Raw genomic sequence first — 20,363 nt, forward strand, 5'->3', positions numbered from 1 at the left:
AAACGCAGGAGAATCCTTAAGGAAGAGAGTGATTCTCTCCTTGTGACCCTCCTGCGTAACCATGTCTTGTGGAGCGGTGGCTTCCCTAATCAGCCCTGGCCCTAATGGTTGACTATCTAGGGTGTGCACAGGGAAGGGCATATCCACAGGAACAAGGGGGATCCCTAAACTATAGGCAAATGAACGGTCAATAAAATTCTCAGCTGCGCCTGAATCTACGAGCGCCTTATGCTGGGAATGCGGGGAAAACTCCAGAAATTTTATAAACACATACATGTGAGCAACAGGGGGCTCTGGGTGAGCCTGGTGCCGACTGGTGCCGACCTGGAGTGACACGATAATGCCCTGCCTGCTGCCTCGACTCCCTGAGGAACCCCCCCAGCACAGACCAGCAGTGTACCCTCTGCGGCCACAGATGGTGCAGGGAATAACCCCTCCTCCAGTCACCCTGAGCGCAGCATCTCCCAGCTCCATGGGCGTTGGATCGGGGGATGGAACTGAAAGGCCGGACGTCCACGGGTGTCCAGCAGGTTGTCCAGCCGGATGGATAGGTCCACCAGCTGGTCCAACGTGAGAGTGGTGTCTCGGCAGGCCAACTCCCGACGGACGTCCTCGCGCTGGTAGTGATCGATCAGGGCCCTGTCGTTCCATCCCTGCGGCCAGGGTCCGGAAGTCCAAAGCGAAATCCTGCACGCTCCTCGTCCACTTCCCCAGGTGAAGCAGATGTTCACCCGCCGCTCGACCTTCAGACGGGTGGTCGAAAACTGCCCGAAAGCGTAATGGTTCAAACTGCGTAATGGTCCAAAGCCGCGTCTCCCTCACTCCATACGGCGTTGGCCCACTCCAGGGCTTTGCCTGCTTGAACAAGTAATTGGGGAATTGAAACCAGGTGTGTAATACAAAGACAAGACAAATGGAAAGTGAAAAGTGGATCGGACTAGGATAGGTACCGACTTCGGCGGAAGTCGTGACAGTTCACCTGTATGTTATAAACCGCACCCCCTTTCTAATGCACGGGACAGATAGTCTAATATAATTTTATTTATCTAATAAGCCCAATCCAACGAGGACATTTGTTGTATGGCTACTTCAGAATGAGGAATTTATTCTGTAATGGTTACGATATGCTATTGCCTCCTCGAGAAATTTGACATGACAGTATTCAGACGTAGCCTACAAACATGGATGGAAAAGGTGAAACATCTGTTCTACCGTTATACTGCGCTTCGATTGGATCGCATAAAGGTATTCACTACTCTGAAGTGGGTCCAATTAAATGAGAGTTGGGACAGACGTTTCTAAATGAGACCCCTGTATGGACATAGAGTAGTGCCAAAATTATTGTAAATACATGTTTTAATTGATTATTTTACCCTTATTTACCAGGGAAATTGACTAAGAATACATTCTCATTTACAGCAACGACCTGGGGAATAGTTATAGGGCAGAGGAGGGGGAATAATGAGTAAATTGGAAGCTGTGTATGATTACGTGACTGATTGTATGAAGCCCAGATTGGGAATTTAGCCAGGACACCGGGGTTAACATCCCTAATCTTATGAAAAGTGTCATGAGTGCTTCTACACCTGCATTGCTTGCTGTTTGGGGTTTTAGGCTGGGTTTCTTTACAGCACTTTGAGATATCAGCTGATGTAAGAAGGGCTATACAAATCAATTTGATTTGATCTTTAGTGACCACAGAGGGTCAGGACACCCGTTTAACTTCCCATCTGAAAGACGGCACCTTACACATGGCAATGTCCCCAATCACTGCCCTGGGGCATTGGGATATATCGTTTTAGACCAGAGAAAAGAGTGCCTCCAACTGTCCCTCCAACAACACTTCCAGCAGCATCTGGTCTCCCAAACAGGGACTGACCAGGACAGATAGAGTACAACTCACAAATATGTACCATAATCCATAAATCAAAAAACCACAATGCCCAAATATAATGGACTACCCATATACAAACACCTCTTGACTTGTATTTGTAAAACATTATTTATAAATATGGATAATAATTTTTGGGGTAAATGCTCCCACATTTGCAAACAAACATCACAATGTGTAGATAAAAACAGAAGCACTGACAAGCATCTTTTCAGAGTTTGAAATAAAAGTATTACATTGTGTAGGATTCCAATCATTTCAAAAGAACACGTTTGCATTAGAACTGTTGAATCTGCATTTGCAGATCAAATGACGTCTGTGGATTTGTTTACATTTGTTTACAGAATTCTGTCACCTTCAGCATGTTCATTGAAAAAAATACACAAATGCAATAGATTCCACCAACATTTTCTAGTTCAATGGAGATGGCCAACTGAGAACAACCTGTCATCAAAAAGCAAGCTCACCCCTGTGTGTTTTAATGTCCAATCATGTTTCTTTCTCTGTGTATAGGAAACCCCCACTAGTCCTTCTTTAAAATATCATTAATGTAAACAAGTGCAAGGTTGCTGCAGTTTGACAGGGTTTTCATACTTCCCAAGGCCAGGAGTTTTTTTTAAACCATGTGACCTGATTAGAAAAACTCTGGTGCCATCAGAGTCCATATTAAAGGTCCGCAGTTTTACCTGGTTAGGTTGACAGATTTTTTATACATTTTGTTATGGGGTGCAAAGAAAATGTAGCAGTTTTAAAGCAAATTTTCTTGCAATTCTATACATTCTATACATTTTTCCATGTCTAATGTGTATTCATGTGAAATTTGAGCAACTCAAAAATTATAATATCTATGGGCTAAAAAAACTAAATAAAAAATTGTTACCTGACATGGGCTAGCTGATCTGGACATTTCAGACAAGTTATATATAGCTCTTTAAGGTATGCAATGACTGACATGACAAGAGGAACTGATGATGCACTATCCAATTTCGAAATTGCACCCTGTGCATTCTACTATTACAACTTTCAAGACTACATTTTAATCCGAACTGAGTTCACCATCGGGTGCGCGTCCTACAATTTGGGAGCGTTGGGTCAGTAAACGAAAGGTTGCTGGTTTGAATCCCTGAGCTGACTAGGTGAAAAATCGGTCAATGTGCCCTTGAGCAAAGCACTTAACCCTAGATGTTTTGGATAAAAGTGTCTGCTAAATGACTAAACTGAAACTAGCCACTTAATAAAGGGCTTAGGGGCCAAGTGTTTGTACAGCTTGCATTGACCTTAGCTAAGATACATACATAACAAAATACTATAGAATTCTGAACAATACTATACTACATACTGTAGTATCCATCGATCATGTGTAGCACTTAGTATAGACTTTTGTAGAATACTATATTATCCACAAAAAAAACTGGACTACAGAAAAGTCCTCAAAAACACAATTTTTGTCCTACCTACATGTTAGGGACAATGTGCTCTTTTAGTATTTCTCCAGTAGGTTTCCTCAAGGAGAAAGCCCCCACTTCTGTCAAAAATTATAAAACAAAAGCACTTTAGTAAATACTATAGTAATGTCTGCAAAAACACTACAGTAAATACTACAGCATACTGTACAATATACAATATGTTGCAGAGTGTTCAATTTGGCTGATGGGGTGCAAGGAGACCCCCTAGACCCCATAGACAACTACGTGCAGTGTAAGGGATTGTTAAAGAAATGTTATACATTTGGTTGTAATATCACCTCTTGAAGAGCATAGTCAGAACTACAAATTTCAGATTATTCCAAGCAAAACAATTGTGCACATTTAGCTCCGCTATTAGAGTCAGGCCATACAGCAACACATGCTTTCATGATCAGTAAACATCAATTGATCATGTAATTTCAGATAGCCGACTCTGCAAATTTACAGCAAGGATGCTGTAATATGGCTCAATATGTACTACAGTAAGGAAAATAGTACTGTAAACTATATTACAGCATCTCTGCAGTCAAGCAAAATTACAGTATTAAGCTGGCAACTGTGGTGCCAGCATAATGCTGTAAGTTTACAGGGACATAACTAACGTAATGTACAATTATTTTACAGTACTAAACAGCATTGCAGGTTGTCTTTAGAAGACAGATCCCTGAAATGTAATATTGTAAGAAACAATACGTGTACATCTGCAGTGCATTCGGAAAGTATTCAGACCCTTTGACTTTTTCCACATTTTGTTACGTTACAGCCTTATTCTAAAATTGATTAATTTGTTTTTTCCTCATCAATCTACACACAATAACCCATAATTATTTTGCACATTTATAAAAAATTTAAAATTGAAATCACAATTACATAGGTAATCACCGCCTTACTCAATACTTTGTCAAAGCACCTTTGGCTGCGATTACAGCCTCGAGTCTTGGGTAAGAGGCTACAAGCTTGGCACACCTCTATTTGGGAATTTCCTCCCATTCTTCTCTGCAGATCCTCTGAAGCTTGGATGGGCAGCGTTGCTGCACAGCTATTTTCAGGTCTCTCCAGAGATGTTCGATCGGGTTCAAGTCCGGACTCTGGCAGGGCCACTCAAGACATTTAAAGACTTGTCCCAAAGCCACTCCTGCGTTGTCTTGGCTGTATACTTAGGGTCATTGTCCTGTTGGAAGGGCAACCTTTGCCCCAGTCTGAGGTCCTGAGCGCTCTGGAGCAGGTTTTCATCAAGGATCTCTCTGCCCTTTGCTCCGTTCATTTTCCCTCAATCCTGACTAGTCTCCCAGTCCTTGCAGCTGAAAAACATCTCCACAGCATAATGCTGACACCACCATGCTTCACCATAGGGATGGTGCCAGGTTTCCTCCAGACGTGACGCTTGGCATTCAGTCCAAAGAGTTCAATCATGGTTTCATCAGACCAGAGAATCTTGTTTCTCATGTTATGAGCATCCTTTAGGTGCCTTGTGGCAAACTCTAAGCAGGCTGTCATGTGCCTTTTTACTGAGGAGTGGCTTCCAGCTGGTCACTCTACCCAAAAGGCCTGATTGGTGGAGTGCTGCAGACATTTTTTTCCTTCTGGAAGGTTCTCTCATCTCCACAGAGGAACTCTGGAGCTCTGTCAGAGCAACCATCGGATTTTTGGTCACCTCCCTGACCAAGGCCCTTCTCCCCCGAGTGCTCAGTTTGGCCTGGCAGCCAGCTCTAGAAAGAGTCTTGGATGTTTCAAACTTCTTGACAAAACTTGACCTCATGGCTTGGTTTGTGCTCTGACATGCACTGTCAACTGAGGGGACCTTATATAGACAGGTGTGTGCCTTTCTAAATGATGTCCAATCAATTGAATTTACCACAGGTGAACTCTGTGAGAGCAAAATGACAAGATTATGTTATAATACTGTTTATGCATCGAATAGCTTTGAGTACCTTCTCATCTGTGTCTATGTGAACTGAGAGGAGCCTAAAGACCTACAGCTGGCATTCCTTAGATAAGATGTGGTGGGTGTAACCAAGATAGAGAGAGCCTGGAGGAATAGAACAAAACACTTATTGTGTCTAATCATTCTTGCATCTGGGAAACAACACCAAAGACATGACCACAGGATGAACCCAAAGTGGCTTATTGTGCCGGGAGGGGTGGAACCAACTGTGACGAAGCATTTTTAGTATCCTCTATATAAGGACCAGCATTGTTTGTAAAGGTTCGACTCTCGATCCAATACTCTTCGACCATACTCATTATTACAATTAATCGAAAAAAGGTGATTCGATTATTCAATAATTATTGAATAAAGATGATTGTTTGAAGAAATGACAGTCTCTCTCACATGATTAGAATATTCCACGACAACTCCAATCAAGTTGTAGAAACATCTCAAGGATGATCAATGGAAACAGGATGTACCTGAACGCAATTGAGTCTTATAGCAAAGGGTCTAAATATTTATCTAAATAAAATATTGTAATTATTATAATAAATTTGCAACAAAAAAATTATTATATTTTCAATTCGTCATTATGGGGTATTGTGTGTAGATTGATGAGAAACATTTTTTATTTAATGCATTTTAGAGCACCTGTTGGCTGCTTTCCCTCACTCAGCGGTCCAACTAATCCCAAACCATCTCAATTGGGTTGAGGTCTGGTGATTGTAAACAGGCCAGGTCATCTGATGTAGCACTCCATCACTCTCATTCTTGGTCAAATTGCCCTTACACAGCAGGAGGTGTGTTTTGGGTCACTCTCCTGTTGAACAACAAATGATTGTCCTACTAAGGGAAAACCAGATGGGATGGCGTATCATGCAGAATGCTGCGCTAGCCATGCTGGTTAAGTGTGCCTTGAATTCTAAATAAATCACCAACAGTGTCACCAGCAAAACACCCCCACACCATCACACCTCCTCCTCCATGCTTCATGGTGGGAACCACACATGCAGAGATCATCCGTTCACATACTCCGCGTATCACAAGGATACGGTGGTTGGATCCAAAAATCTAAAATTTGGACTCATCAGACCAAATGACAGATGTTCACCAGTCTAATGTGCATTGCTCGTGTTTCTTGGCCCAAGCAAGTGTCTTCTTATTGATGTCCATTAGTAGTGGTTTCTTTGTAGCAATTCAACCATGAAGGCCTGAATCACGCAGTGTCCTCTAAACAGTTGATGTTGAAATGTGTCTGTTACTTGAACTTTGTGATGCATTTATTTGGGCTGCAATCTGAGGTGCAGTTAATTGCCCATTTCTGAGGCTGGTAACTCTAATGAACTTATCCTCTGCAGTAGAGGTAACTATGGGTCTTCCTTTCCTGTGGCAGACCTCATGAGAGCCAGTTTCATCATAGCACTTGATGTTTTTTTGCGACTGCACTTTTTTGCGACTGAAGTTTTTTGATGTTCTTGAAATGAGTGACTGACTTTCATGTTTCAAAGGTGACTACCTCATGAAGCAGGTCGAGAGAATGCCAATGTTTAAAGCTGTCATCAAGGCAAAGGGTGGCTACTTTGAAGAACTAAAAATATAAAAATATAATGATTTGTTCAACACTTTTTTGGTTGCTACATGATTCCATGTGTTATTTCATCATTTTGATGGCTTCACTACTTTTCTACAAGGTAGAAAATATTCAAAATAAAGAAAAACCCTAGAATGAGTAAGTGTGTCAAAAATTCATTAAAAGAAGAATGAATTCTAATTATGGTCTCCTTTTTACGACGATCGTGACACCCCCGTTCTTCACAGTTTGGATGGTGTTCTTCGGCTTGCAAGCCTCCCCCTTTTTCCTCCAAACATAACGATGGTCATTATGACCAAACAGTTATATTTTTCTTTCATCAGGCCAGAGGACATTACTACAAAAAGTACGACCTTTGTCCCCATGTGCAGTTGCAAACCATAGTCTGGCTTTTTTATGGCGGTTTTGGAGCAGTGGCTTCTTCCTTGCTGAGCGGCCTTTCAGGTTATGTCGATATAGGACTCGTTTCTCTGTTACCTGTTTCCTCCAACATCTTCACAAGGTCCGTTGCTGTTGTTCTGGGATTTTTATGCACTTTTTGAACGAAAGTATGTTCATCTCTAGGAGACAGAAAGCGTCTCCTTCCTTCCGGTATGACGGCTGCGTAGTCCCATGGTGTTTATACTTGCGTTCTATTGTTTGTACAGGTGAACGTGGTACCTTCAGTAATTTGGAAATTGCTCCCAAGGATGAACCAGACTTGTGGAGGTCTACAATTTTTTTCTGAGGTCTTGACTGATTTCTTTTGATTTTCCCATGATGTCAAGCAAAGAGGCACTGAGTTTGAAGGTAGGCCTTGAAATACATCCACAGGTACACCTCCAATTGACTCAAATGATGTCAATTAACCTATCAGAAGCTTCTAAAGCCATGACATCATTTTCTGGAATTTTCCAAGCTGTTTAAAGGCACAGTCAAATTAGTGTATGTAAACTTCTGACCAACTGGAATTCTGATACAGAGAAATAATCTGTCTGTAAACAATTGTTGGAAAAATTACTTGTGTCATGCACAAAGTAGATTTCCTAACCGACTTGCCAAATCTATAGTTTGTTATCAAGAAATATGTGGAGCGGTTGAAAAACTAGTTTTAATGACTCCAACCTAAGTCTATGTAAACTTCCGAATTCAACTGTGCATATATTCAAATTGCACTTTAACCACAAAGAACAACATTTCAAAAGAGCAAATTTACAACTCCAGTTAGGAAAGAGAGCGAGAGAGAGAGAGAGATAAGTGATAAGGACATTGACAAAAAAAAAGTCTGCCTTAAGGTACTTCACCATACACAAACCAAAACATCAGAGTAGGTCATTCTTGAAAATACTGAACTATGTAAGAAAAAACGATCAAAACAGATCGAAAAATAGGAAAACAACAGTCGAACAGTGAGAAATATTTATAGAACTTTAACAACAATTGCTTGCCTGCCTGGCTTTAAAAGAGAAACAAGAGAGAAATCGAGAGAGAGTGGGGCAGAAAGAGAGGGATGGATGGATAGATAGGAGCGAGCAAGGCTAGACTGGAGCCAGAGAGGCACGCCACCGCAAGACAACACAGGCTCCGAGATGGCGCTAGCTGAGCATCTGCTGACCCAGCCCGTGTGGCAGGATCTCTGAGAGAATGAGAGATGCAAACAAGGACGTGCAAATTAGTTTCGGTGGCATGCAGATTATAACCCTGATCTTTGAAACCGGTCCTCCTTAGCTCTGATACTAGCACAAACATGGAAATAGAAAGAGGGAGAGATTGCTATTACTCATTGGGTAAAAAGGTAGGTGACAACTGACAAATCAAGCTCGAAATCAAATCAAATGTTATTCGTCACATGTCCTGTATACAACAGGCTTAAACCTTACTGTGAAATGTTTACTGACAGTTAAGAATATATTTACTAAATAAACTGAAGTCAAAAAAGTAACACAATAAGATAACAATAACGAGGCTATATACAGGGGGTACTGGTACCAAGTCAATGTGCTGGGGTACAGGGTAGTCGAGGTAATTGAGGTAACTTGTACATGTAGGTAGGGGTAAAGTGACTATGTATAGATAATAAACAGCGAGTAGCAGCAGTGTAAAAACAAAGGGGGGTCAATGCAAATAGTCCGGGTGGCCATTTGATGAATTGTTCTGCAATCTTATGGCTTGGGGGTAGAAGCTGTTAAGGAGCCTTTCGGACCTATACTTGGCACCCCGGTACCGATTGCCGTGCGGTGGCAGAGAGAACTGGTGACTGGTGTCTTTGACAATTTTTTGGGCCTTTCTCTGACACCGCCTAGCATACAGTCGTGGCCAAAAGCTTGGAGAATGACACAAATATACATTTTCACAAAGTCTGCTGCCTCAGTGTCTTTAAATATTTTTGTCAGATGTTACTATGGAATACTGAAGTATAATTACAAGCATTTCATAAGTGGCAAAGGCTTTTATTGACAATTAAATGAAGTTGAGTGTTGCAAGACCTCTGCAATCTGCCCTGGCATGCTGTCAATTAACTTCTGGGCCACTGATGGCAGCCCGTTCTTGCATAATCAATGCTTGGAGTTTGTCAGAATTTCTGGGTTTTTGTTTGTCCACCCGCCTCTCCGGATTGACCACAAGTTCTTAATGGAATTAAGGTCTGGGGAGTTTCCTGGCCATGGACCCAAGATATCAATGTTTTGTTCCCCGGGCCACTTAGTTATCACTTTTGCCTTATGGCAAGGTGCTCCATCATGCTGGAAAAGGCATTGTTTGTCACCAAACTGTTCCTGGATGGCTGGGAGAAGTGGCTCTCGGAGGATGTGTAGGTACCATTCTTTATTCATGGCTGTGTTCTTAGGCAAAATTGTGAGTGAGCCCACTCCCTTGGCTGAGAAGCAACCCCACACATGAATGGTCTCAGGATGCTTTACTGTTGGCATGACACAGCACTGATGGTAGCGCTCACCTTGTCTTCTCTGGACAAGCTTTTTTCCGGATGAGAGAAAATTACTTTACCCCTGTACCTTTTGCAGAATATCAGTCTGTCCCTGATGTTTTTCCTGGAGAAAAGTGGCTTCTTTGCTGCCCTTCTTGACACCAGGCCACCCCCCAAAAGTCTTCGCCTCACTGTGTGTGCAGATGCACTCACACCTGCCTGCTGCCATTCCTGAGCAAGCTCTGTACTGGTGGTGCCCCGATCCCGCAGCTGAATCAACTTTAGGAGACGGTCCTGGTGCTTGCTGGACTTTCTTGAGCGCCCTGAAGCCTTCTTCACAACAATTGAACCACTCTCCTTGAAGTTCTTGATGATTCAATAAATGGTTGATTTAGGTGCAATCTTACAGGCAGCGATATCTTTGTCTGTGAAGCCCTTTTTGTGCAAAGCAATGACGACAGCGCGTGTTTCCTTGCAGGTAAACATGCTTGACAGAGGAAGAACAATGATTCCAACACCGCCCTCCTTTTGAAGCTTCCAGTCTGTTATTCGAACTCAATCAGCATGATCTCCAGCCTTGTCCTCATCAACACTCACACCTGTGTTAACGAAAGAATCACTGACATGATGTCAGCTGGTCCTTTTGTGGCAGGGCTGAAATACAGTGGAAATAATTTTTGGGGATTCAATTCATTTGCATGGCAAAGAGGAACTTTGCAATTAATTGCAATTCATCTGATCACTCTTCAAAACATTCTGGAGTATATGCAAATTGCCATCATACAAACTGAGGTAGCAGACCTTGTGAAAATTAAACAAAACGTTTGGCCACGACTGTAGAGGTCCTGGATGGCAGGAAGCTTGGCCCCAGTGATTTACTGGGCCGTACGCACTACTCTCTCCGTACGCACTACTCTCGCACTACTCGCGCCTTACAGTCAGATGCCGAGCAGTTGTAATACCAGGTGGTGATGCTCTCAGTGGTGCAGCTGTATAACTGTTTCAGGATCTGAGAACCCATGCCAAATCCTTTCAGTCTCCTGAGGGGGAATAGGCATTGTCGTGCCATCTTCATGCCTGTCTTGGCATGTTTGGACCATGATAGGGGCGGCAGGGTAGCCTAGTGGTTAGAGTGTTGGACTAGTAACAGAAAGGTTGCAAGTTCGAATCCCCGAGCTGACAAGGTACAAATCTGTCGTTCTGCCCCTGAACAGGCAGTTAACCCACTGTTCCTAGGCCGTCATTGAAAATAAGAATTTGTTCTTAACTGACTTGCCTAGTAAAATAAAGGTAAAATAAAATAAAAATAAAAATAGTTTGTTGGTGATGTGAACACCAAGGAACTTGAAGCTCTCGACCCGCTCCACTACAGTCCCGTCGATGTGCATGGGGGCGTGTCCGGCCCTGTAGTCCACGATCAGCTCCTTTGTCTTGCTAATGTTAAGGGAGAGCTCAGTGACTTTCAGCGTGCCACCGTCATAGGATGCCACCTTTCCAACAAGTCAGTTTGTCAAATTTCTGCCCCGCTAGAGCTGCACCGGTCAACTGTAAGTGCTGTTATTTTTTAAGTGCAAACGTCTAGGAGCAGCATCTAGTGGAAAGCCTTCCCAGAAGAGTGGAGGCTGTTATAGAAGCAAAGAGGGGACCAACTCCAATTCTAAATAAATTACCAACAGTGTCACCAGCAAGCACCCCCACACCATCACACCTCCTCCTCCATGCTTCATGGTGGGAACCACACATGCGTAAATCATCCGCTCATCTACTCTGCATCTCACAAAGACATGATGGTTGGGACAAAAAATGTCATTTGTACTCATCAGACCAAAGGACACATTTCCACTGATCTAATGTTCATTGCTCGTGTTTCTTGGCCCAAGCAAGTCTCTTCATATTAAATAAATATGTATCCTTTAGTAGTGGGTTCTTTGCAGCAATTCAACCATCTCCTATGAACAAATGATGTTGAGATGTGTCTGTTACTTGAACTATGTGAAGCATTTATCTGGGCTGGTAAGCAGAGGTAACTCTGGATCTTCCTTTCCTGTGATGGTACTCATGAGAGCCAGTTTCATCTTAGAGCTTGATGGTTTTTGCGACTGCACTTGAAGAAACTTTCAAAGTTCTTGACATTTTCCATATTGGCTAACCTTTATGTCTTAAAGTAATGATGGACTGTCATTTCTCTTTGCTTATTTGAGCTGTTCCTGCCATAATATGGACCTGGTCTTTTACCAAATAGGGCTATTTTCTGCTCAAACCCATTAAGGAAAGAAATTCTACAAATTAACTTTTAACAAGGCACACCTGTTAATTGAAATGCATTCCAGGTGACTACCTCGTGAAGCTGGTTAAATAAATTGTGGCTTAGACAATGAGGAAGCCCTTTACACACATGGAAGTGCTTCAAAGTGTTAAATACAGAATCAAACTTGATCCCTTGAATTATGTCTTGACCAGTGGTACCAATACCAATTGCATGGGATCGATTGATGATTGATTGTTGGGCAGAATCTCACCCAGTGTTATGTATACCGCCAGGATTTTGAGTTTTTATTATACCTGAGCCTAGAGGATTTGCCACTTCAAATACATCCTGGTAGAGAATGATAGACAATGATGAGGGGGACTCTTGTAACAGTACTTTTTCCTATGCAGTTTTTTCATTTGTCACATCCTCTAAAACATTGCCAACAGAGACATGCATTTTTGCCTGTTTGTAACGGTCTTTCATAGTTGAGATGAGACGATTGTGGACTACAGGATAAGGAGGACCGAGCACGCCCCCATTCTCATCGACGGGGCTGTAGTGGAGCAGGTTGAGAGCTTCAAGTTCCTTAGTGTCCACATCAGAGGAAGGCCCTAAAAATGGTCAGACTCCAGCCACCCTAGTCATAGACTGTTCTCTCTGCTACAGCACGGCAAGCGGTATCGGAGCGCCAAGTCTAGGTCCAAAAGGCTTCTTAACAGCTTCTACCCCAAAGCCATAAGACTCCTGAACAGCTAATCAAATGTCTACCCAGACTATTTACATCCCCCCCCCCTCCCTCTTTTACATTGCTGCTAATCTCTGTCACTTTAAATCTACCTACATGTACATATTACCTCAATTACCTTGACCAGCCTGTGCCCCCACACATTGACTCTGTACCGGTACCCTCTGTATATAGCCTCGCTACTGGTTAATTATTTGGTATTTAAAAATAAAAAAAGTTTACTTAACACTGCACATTGTTGGTTAAGTAAGCACTTCATTGTGTCTACAACACCTGTTGTATTCGGCGCATGTGACAAATAACATTTTATTTGACTGTACCAGGAGAGATTTCAGTGTCTCTTTGATGGGGATGAATTGACAGAAACATTCCTTGCCACTAGCATCAGAACCAAGGTAAATCTGAGTGAGCTCAACTTAGCTCAAGTTTTTTTTTAAATGCCTCTATGTTCTGTAAGCAGATCTTCTTGTGATACTTCGTCAATTATTTGCTTTATCTCACTGTCATACAAGTTAAGCATAGACAACTTCTTGTATTGTCCCTGCTTCACTTGTTTTGAGAGCACACTTTTCATTCCACAGTTGTGGACCTCCTGGAACTCTACTGTGGACTGTATTGTGCTGGCTGGCAACAGCATTTTGGGCTTGCATCTTCAGGTAAAACAAGGCCAAGTTACTCAAGAATGCCCCTTGGTCATCTTCATTAACTACATCACCTTTATCGACATGTGCATCTGTGAGTGTGACATCTACTGTGTCTTATCATCTACGGTGTTTTCTACATTTTGTCTGACATGACTGTGATCTACAACCGGTTCCTTATGTTTTTTGCTCAGATGGATGTTAAAAGATGGCCTGAAATATAGAGCATTCGGAAAGTGTTCAGACCCTTCCCTTTCTCCACATTTTGTTACATTTAAATTCTAAAACATATTAAATACATGTTTTCCCTCAATCTACACATAATACCCCAAAATGGCAATGTGAAAACACGTTTTTGGACATTTTTCAGGTTTATTAAAAATGAAAGAAATACCTTATTAAGAATTCAGACCCTTTGCCATGAGACTCGAAATTGAGCTCAGGTGCATCCTGAATCTATTTATCCTTGAGATATTTTTATATCTTGATTGGAGTCCACCTTTGGTAAATTTAATTGATTGGATATGGTTTGGAAAGGCACCACAGTTGACAGTGCATGTCAGAGCAAAAACCAAGCCATGAGGTTAAAGGAATTGTCCGTAGAGCTCAGAGAAAGGATTGTGTCGAGGTACAGATCTGGGGAAGGGCACCAAAACATTTCTGCAGCATTGAAGGTCCCCAAGAACACAGCTGGCTGCCCGAACAAACTGAGCAAGGGCCTTGGTCAGGGATGTAACCAAGAACAGGATGGTTGCTCTGACAGAGCTCCAGAGTTCCTCTGTGGAGATGGGACCAATCAGGCCTTTATGGCCAGACGGAAGCCACTCCTGTAAAAGACACATGACAGCACGCTTGGAGTTTACCAAAAGGCACCTAAAGGACTCTCAGACCAAGATAAATAAATGTCTCTGATATTTATACACACACACACACAACTCAATAACCATAAAGTATACACGCATGCACACATTAGAATATCCTTGGTAGTATTGAGGATATAATCTTTCAATTCCTTCTCCATTTCACCACAGTTCAGCTTCTCTCCCTTCCTCCGCCATGACTATGCTACATCTACCTTAATTTATGGAATGTCTTGCCTCCAACCACTCAGCATGATAAAGCTTTGACTGTTCACTTTATGGACATACACATACCCAAACACTTGGGCTTGGCACTTCCCAGAAAATCAGTCTCTCTGCTTCTTTCAAACACAAACACCCCCACACATCTGATTTCACCCTCTCTGCTGAGTGTTTCCCAGTACTCGTCCCTCCATCTCTCTCTAACACACACAGTGTCACAAACGTCTGTCTGTTTGCTGCTGATTCGGCCTGGCTCCAGACACAGAAAGTACCCTCTGCGCCCTCCTGACTCCCTCTACCCAGAAAACATGTGGTGGGAAGAGGGAAGTACCCCTAACCAACAAGCCCTCCAACTGAACACCCAGCCTGCCCTCTACTCAAAAAGCTGGAGGGAAGAAAAAGCCTACTGAATAGGTTGACTATACCACAGAAAAATATTGTTTATGTTCAACCATTGACAAAGCAAAGAGCAATTCATGTGTCAGAGCAATTTAAAGAGATCAACATGTTTATGAAATAGGAAATGAAGTTATTTGTTGAGGTTTGTGGAGGGTTGAAAAAGGAGAGGTCTGTTAAGAGTCAGGCCCTGAGGTATGAGGCAAAAGTCAATCAGAAATACAATGCCTAATGCCAATGACCACAGGCGTATTCTTTACGCCAATTCTGTTGCAAAATGTTTCTTTAAACGGATGCCATAGGAACAAAACAGGGAGGGACCTACCTGAATTTGTCCAATAAAAACTTGTTTTCGTTGCAAAATGCAACTGTTCGCACTAATGATTACACCCCACATGTTCAAGTGTAGCGTGTGCACAAGCATTCACACAACCACACCAACAGAATGAAGAGTACACACCAAACCTTTTACATAAAATGCCTTTTGTATTAAAAGTTGTTCAATCCAGACAAGTGGGTGGTAAAAGGCTTGTCTGGGGTCAAAATTACAATTGAAATCAGGAATTCACATTTCAGAAAGAAACTATTTCTAAGATAAAAACAAACATGGCTTACTTTTTGCTGAACCCACAACATAAAGCTGTTTGGGCTCATACTCTCAGTGAAGGAATACCAGTGTGGGGGAAAAAAAGAGCTCAAACTTTGCACTGAAATAACTGTTATTCCATCTACACCTCAACTTCCTCATTGAAAAAGACAAAAAGAGCCATTACATTTTATTTCAAATCACTTTTTGACTGTACACCTTTTTGATTTGAACACCATGTCTTCATCACTGGAAAATATAAACAGCTGGGTTTAACACAATTTTAAATCTTACAAACAGGGTTGTCAAACTATTTAGTAATTTCTTAATTTCTGTCTTTCAAAAAAAATATTTTAACTTCAATTATCTAAAAACACATCAACTTCAACTTTTTCATTTTTCACATTTTTAAAAATATTTTATTTATTTTATGAATGAGCCAATTGTAAACTGGGGATTATTAGGTGACCGTGATGGTTTGAGGGCCAGATTAGGAATTTTAGCCAGGACACCGGGGTTAACACTCCTACTCTTACGATAAGTGCCATGGGATCTTTATTAATGACCACAGAGAGTCAGGACACCCGTTTAACGTCCCATCCGAAAGACAGCACCCTACACAGGGCAGTGTCCTTTGTACTAGCATAGACCCTATTTTACATCATGTGAGGTGTTTGTATTGTGCTTGCCATTGGTTGAGACACAGCATGCTCTTGAATACAGGGTGGGTGTTATGTTTTGGCTAAATGTATTAAAATGGGAATAACAGAAATTTCAGCTTTAAAAATGGTACCACAAAGATGATTTGTCCACATATCAAAATTTTTTGACTTGAATTAGAATATCAGTTGTTTGAAATTACACTGTCAATAGTCCATGTGACACCTATTGAAATCATAGAAATATACATAATAGACATTCCCATTTAAGTTGACATTCAACGGTGAGTGGACCGGTGGCCATCTTTGCGAAAGTAAAATGTTAATTTCAATGGTGTACCACCAGCTAAATTCCACTGGTCTGAAGGGATATAATTCATAGAATGGAACTATTTCTAAAGATTCAAATGGCACCCAACCTGTATTTAAGAGTATGCTGTGTCTCAACTGATGGCGGGCACAACACATATACCTCGGAATATGTCAATTGGATTTTACACATTTTAGATAATTGACATTAAAATGTTTTTGTTTTTTTAATAGTTTGACAAGCCTGTTAAGCTTTTAAATTACATCAAACTCAACCATTTGTATTTCCCAGTGATGAAGAAATTATGTCTCATGGTATGTTGGGTTATGCTAAACTGGTCAACTTTGAGCACCTCTATCTCCTGAATCTTTTGGCTTTCAGTTCCAAAATGTCACTTTCTGACCACCTCTTCCATGGGCAAATGTGCACGTAAAGTTGAGTTCTAATCAAAAAGGAGTGAGGTCAAAAAGTGATTGAAATCAAACGGAACAACCCGGAAGTAAGCCTCTTTCACTATGAGCCCAACTGAAATGAAACGGTAAAGTACTGTTGTGATTGTAGGGCTCCTTGTTTGGCACATAGAGACACAGGTGTATTTCTTAGGAAGGCACTTGATATGGGGTCCTGTTCCCCCCCCCATGTCACATCAGTAAGGACCTTGTTTGTGCACATTGAAGAGTGAGATGGGCAGGGGAAGTTAAATCCAACGTTACCAAATCCTGAAGAAAAACACAAAAAAAGCCACAACACTCCATGGCCTGACAACACATCTTGGTAGGACTTTTTTTCTGCAGGTAAAACACAATTTCTTGATGTTTAGACTATGTTTAGTCATTTTAAATTAGTTGCTCAGGTTTATACTAGTTCCAGTGACCAGTGCATATTCACAGAGTTTGGGGTTTATTTGACACTAAAAATCCAAACATGAGCTTTTGCATGGAGGAGGAAGGGGGTCCTTGAGCCCATCAGAATCCACACAAAAAGTGACCAATCCCTGTTCAGCAAAGGGACTAATCCTCTAATCCCTCTCCAGGCCAGAAGGACCCGCCCAGAAACCATGAAAAAGTACAACTCAACAGTAATCAAACCCCACCAAAGTTCCAGAACAAAAAGCGTCTCTTAGGTTTTACAATAAGACATTCCCAGTTAGGCACGTTTCCAGAAAAAAAGTGTCAATTACAAAGCTGTGTGATATTTTTTTTTAAATCTCAAACATTCAAGTACTTTGTCATGTAAACACTTTTTAGGCTATTTCAATATAAATTGTTGTCATCGTCGATTGTTGTGTGCAAATAACTTTCCAATAATACTGACGGTCGCATTATCAAAAAGAGGCCGTATAATTTTGTTATCAACAGGTTATCAAAACAGGCCTTTTTTTTTTAAATGAGTTTTACTTAGCTAGATAACTATCACAGTTGCAAACTTAAAGATGTTTTTTTTTAGAAAAGAACACAAGAACAACAGCGATCTCCACCGCTGGGTAAAGAGGAATAGTTCATCTGTCTCACGATTTCTGCGAACAGTTCGTCGACCAAGCCTTTATTTTTGGCAGAAGTTTCCATAAACGGGCAATTCCACTCCTGAGCCAGCACCTTGCCTTCCCCGGAAGAGACCTCTCTCTCGCCTTCCAAGTCCACTTTATTTCCAACCAATACCATGGGCACTCGCTCGTATCTTTTCACTCGGATGATTTGATCCCTCAACGCCTTGATGTCTTGGAAGCTCTGCTGGTTGACCAGACTGTAGACCAAAATAAACCCCTGCCCGTTTTTGATGTACAGGTCTCGCATGGAGGCGAACTGTTCGGTCCCCGCCGTGTCCAGTATCTCCAGAACAGAGGGAGACGAGTCCACCTCGATCTCCTTTCGGTAAAAATCCTCTATTGTAGGGTCGTATTTCTCAATGAAGGATCCCGTCACAAACTGGACAGTCAATGCAGATTTACCCACGCCGCCCGAGCCCAACACGACCACTTTATACTCCCTCATGGCTTCGGAAAACAGACAGCCCCTCTCCACGAATCCTCTACCCACCCGCTGGCCGACCCGATGTTTTCAGACCGCAGAAAGGCAGCTCTTTCGAGGGTGGGAGTTGTCAAATCCCTCGGCGGAAACGCTTTCGAGGGTCGTCTCCGAAGGTCCTGGTAAGAATCCGAAGAGAGCGGCCGTTTCCGAACATTAATAATATAACGCGTTGCACATTTTCCGTTGTTTGTACCGTGGCACGGTGTTAAAAAGCGTGATCTCTTCTATGGCTGGCGTTTCCTGCACACAGTTTCTCAACGCAAGACAACTAACGTCACGAACCAAGGCTTAGTTCTGTGATTTCTTAAAGGGGCAGTCACCCAAAACATTAGTCTACGCAAATATTAGTCACTTGGGGCCTCATTTATAAACCGTGCTTGCATACAAAATATACCCCAAAAATGTGCGTGCGCCAGTTAACAAAAAAAACCTGACGTGAGAATGTGTTCACCACCCTGCAAATTTGAGACATCAGCTGTTCGAATACCCATACTAACATTCTGTATACTACATACAAGAGTATATACTACATATTATTAGTTAATTTTAGTATATTGTAAGCAAACAGTATCATTTCAGTTGAGTGTACAAGCGCTTCACCTGTCTACTGGAAGTTGAGATATGCAACTTCTTGCTAGCTTGTTAGCATAGCTAACAAATTGCTAGCTAGACATCTTATGACTTCATTGTGACTTCATTAACAATGTCCATTGAGAACAAACAACGACTTTACCGCTTAGCTGAGTAATCAAGTCATTAAACGCTGAGTAGTTAGTTAGATAGCATATAATATACTGACTGGCAAGTTCGATGTATTACTAGCCAACTAACGTAAACTCACTCACTTTTGTACATCGCCTTGGTCCGTACAAGTGACCTTATTTTTAGCTCCCCAAAAACGTAATACTTCCAGATCAACTGTGATGTCAATACCTTTGTAAAGCACAATTTCTCCCCTTTCCAACAGAATCAATTACATGACCCCACGCTGCCCGTTTCTGCATAATTCAACAAGGAAATGAGCTCCGTCGGGTCTTTTTAAAAATGGCAGGTGGGGAAGCGTAACTAATGCGTGACAGTGAGAAGGAGATATGTTGTGTGGGTAAATTGTTTTTTTTCACTCAATCTGTCCAACTTATCACCTTATTGCCTCTAAAATGTAAATAAAACACTATAAAGAGTTTATATCATGTGTCATTACAGACCTATTTGAAGGTTTGTGTCGAATTTGAATCAGGATTTTAGGGGGGTACTAAAGTGATCTTCAGAAGTAAACAGCAGCTTTGAGAGTCATGATCACATGCATTGATGGCGCAAAAAAATTACTAGGTATCCACCCTTACCCCCGTCACTGTCCATTTCCTGTTTCTAAAGGATGAGAGAAGTGCTACACCTGGTGGAGAGAGATTGTAAGACAGAAATAGTTGCTTTATGCGTGCTGTACGTTACGACATGACAGGTCACGATGTAACGGAGGGCAAATTTTTTTCAACTTTTCTCCAATACTATAGAGCCATTACCATGTTGATCAACGCTTGAATAGAAACGCAGTTCACACCCCTGATTTTGAAGTCAACACAGTCGCTACAGTCCCATTCGTTTTCTTTGTAGCCTCGTTTGAATGTTGCGGTTGCGCACATTTGTACGGAATGGGGTGAGTTTACGTTAACGTTAGGACTGTAGCTAGCAAACATACTGGTACATACAAGCAACTGCTGTAATAATATGCTATGCGGTTCGTAAGGCTAGCGTAGCTAACAAATTGTCAGACAACATAACGTGTAACGTAACTAATTTGAAAAGGCATTACTTTATTACATTGTACAAGCAATAAATATGTATCCGCTCTCGTCGGACTTTGGCTGCAAATTTTCTGCCATTTTCTT

The 20,363-nt window shown here is 41.8% G+C and overlaps 1 protein-coding gene and 1 non-coding gene across 2 annotated transcripts; one reads left to right on the top strand and one right to left on the bottom strand.

Annotated features, from left to right (window-relative positions):
- The first annotated feature begins 3,359 nt into the window (after positions 1 to 3,359).
- On the top strand, positions 3,360 to 3,412 carry LOC116357872 (U7 small nuclear RNA). Its single transcript, XR_004205913.1, has one exon. It is a non-coding gene; the product is annotated as a U7 small nuclear RNA (small nuclear RNA).
- Positions 3,413 to 15,361: 11,949 nt separating this feature from the next.
- Positions 15,362 to 18,810, bottom strand: LOC109871902 (ras-related protein Rap-2b-like). Its single transcript, XM_020462927.2, has one exon. The coding sequence runs from the start codon at positions 18,439 to 18,441 to the stop codon at positions 17,893 to 17,895; it is 549 nt and encodes a 182-aa protein (XP_020318516.1). The 5' UTR covers positions 18,442 to 18,810; the 3' UTR covers positions 15,362 to 17,892.
- Between the last annotated feature and the right edge of the window lie 1,553 nt (positions 18,811 to 20,363).

The sequence above is a fragment of the Oncorhynchus kisutch genome, linkage group LG27 (assembly GCF_002021735.2).
Source record: "Oncorhynchus kisutch isolate 150728-3 linkage group LG27, Okis_V2, whole genome shotgun sequence".
Taxonomy (NCBI): Eukaryota; Metazoa; Chordata; class Actinopteri; order Salmoniformes; family Salmonidae; genus Oncorhynchus; species Oncorhynchus kisutch.

Coding starts and splice junctions, on each gene's coding strand:
- LOC109871902 (XM_020462927.2), bottom strand. CDS start 18,441: ATGAGGGAGTATAAAGTGGTCGTGTTGGGCTCGGGCGGCGTGGGTAAA.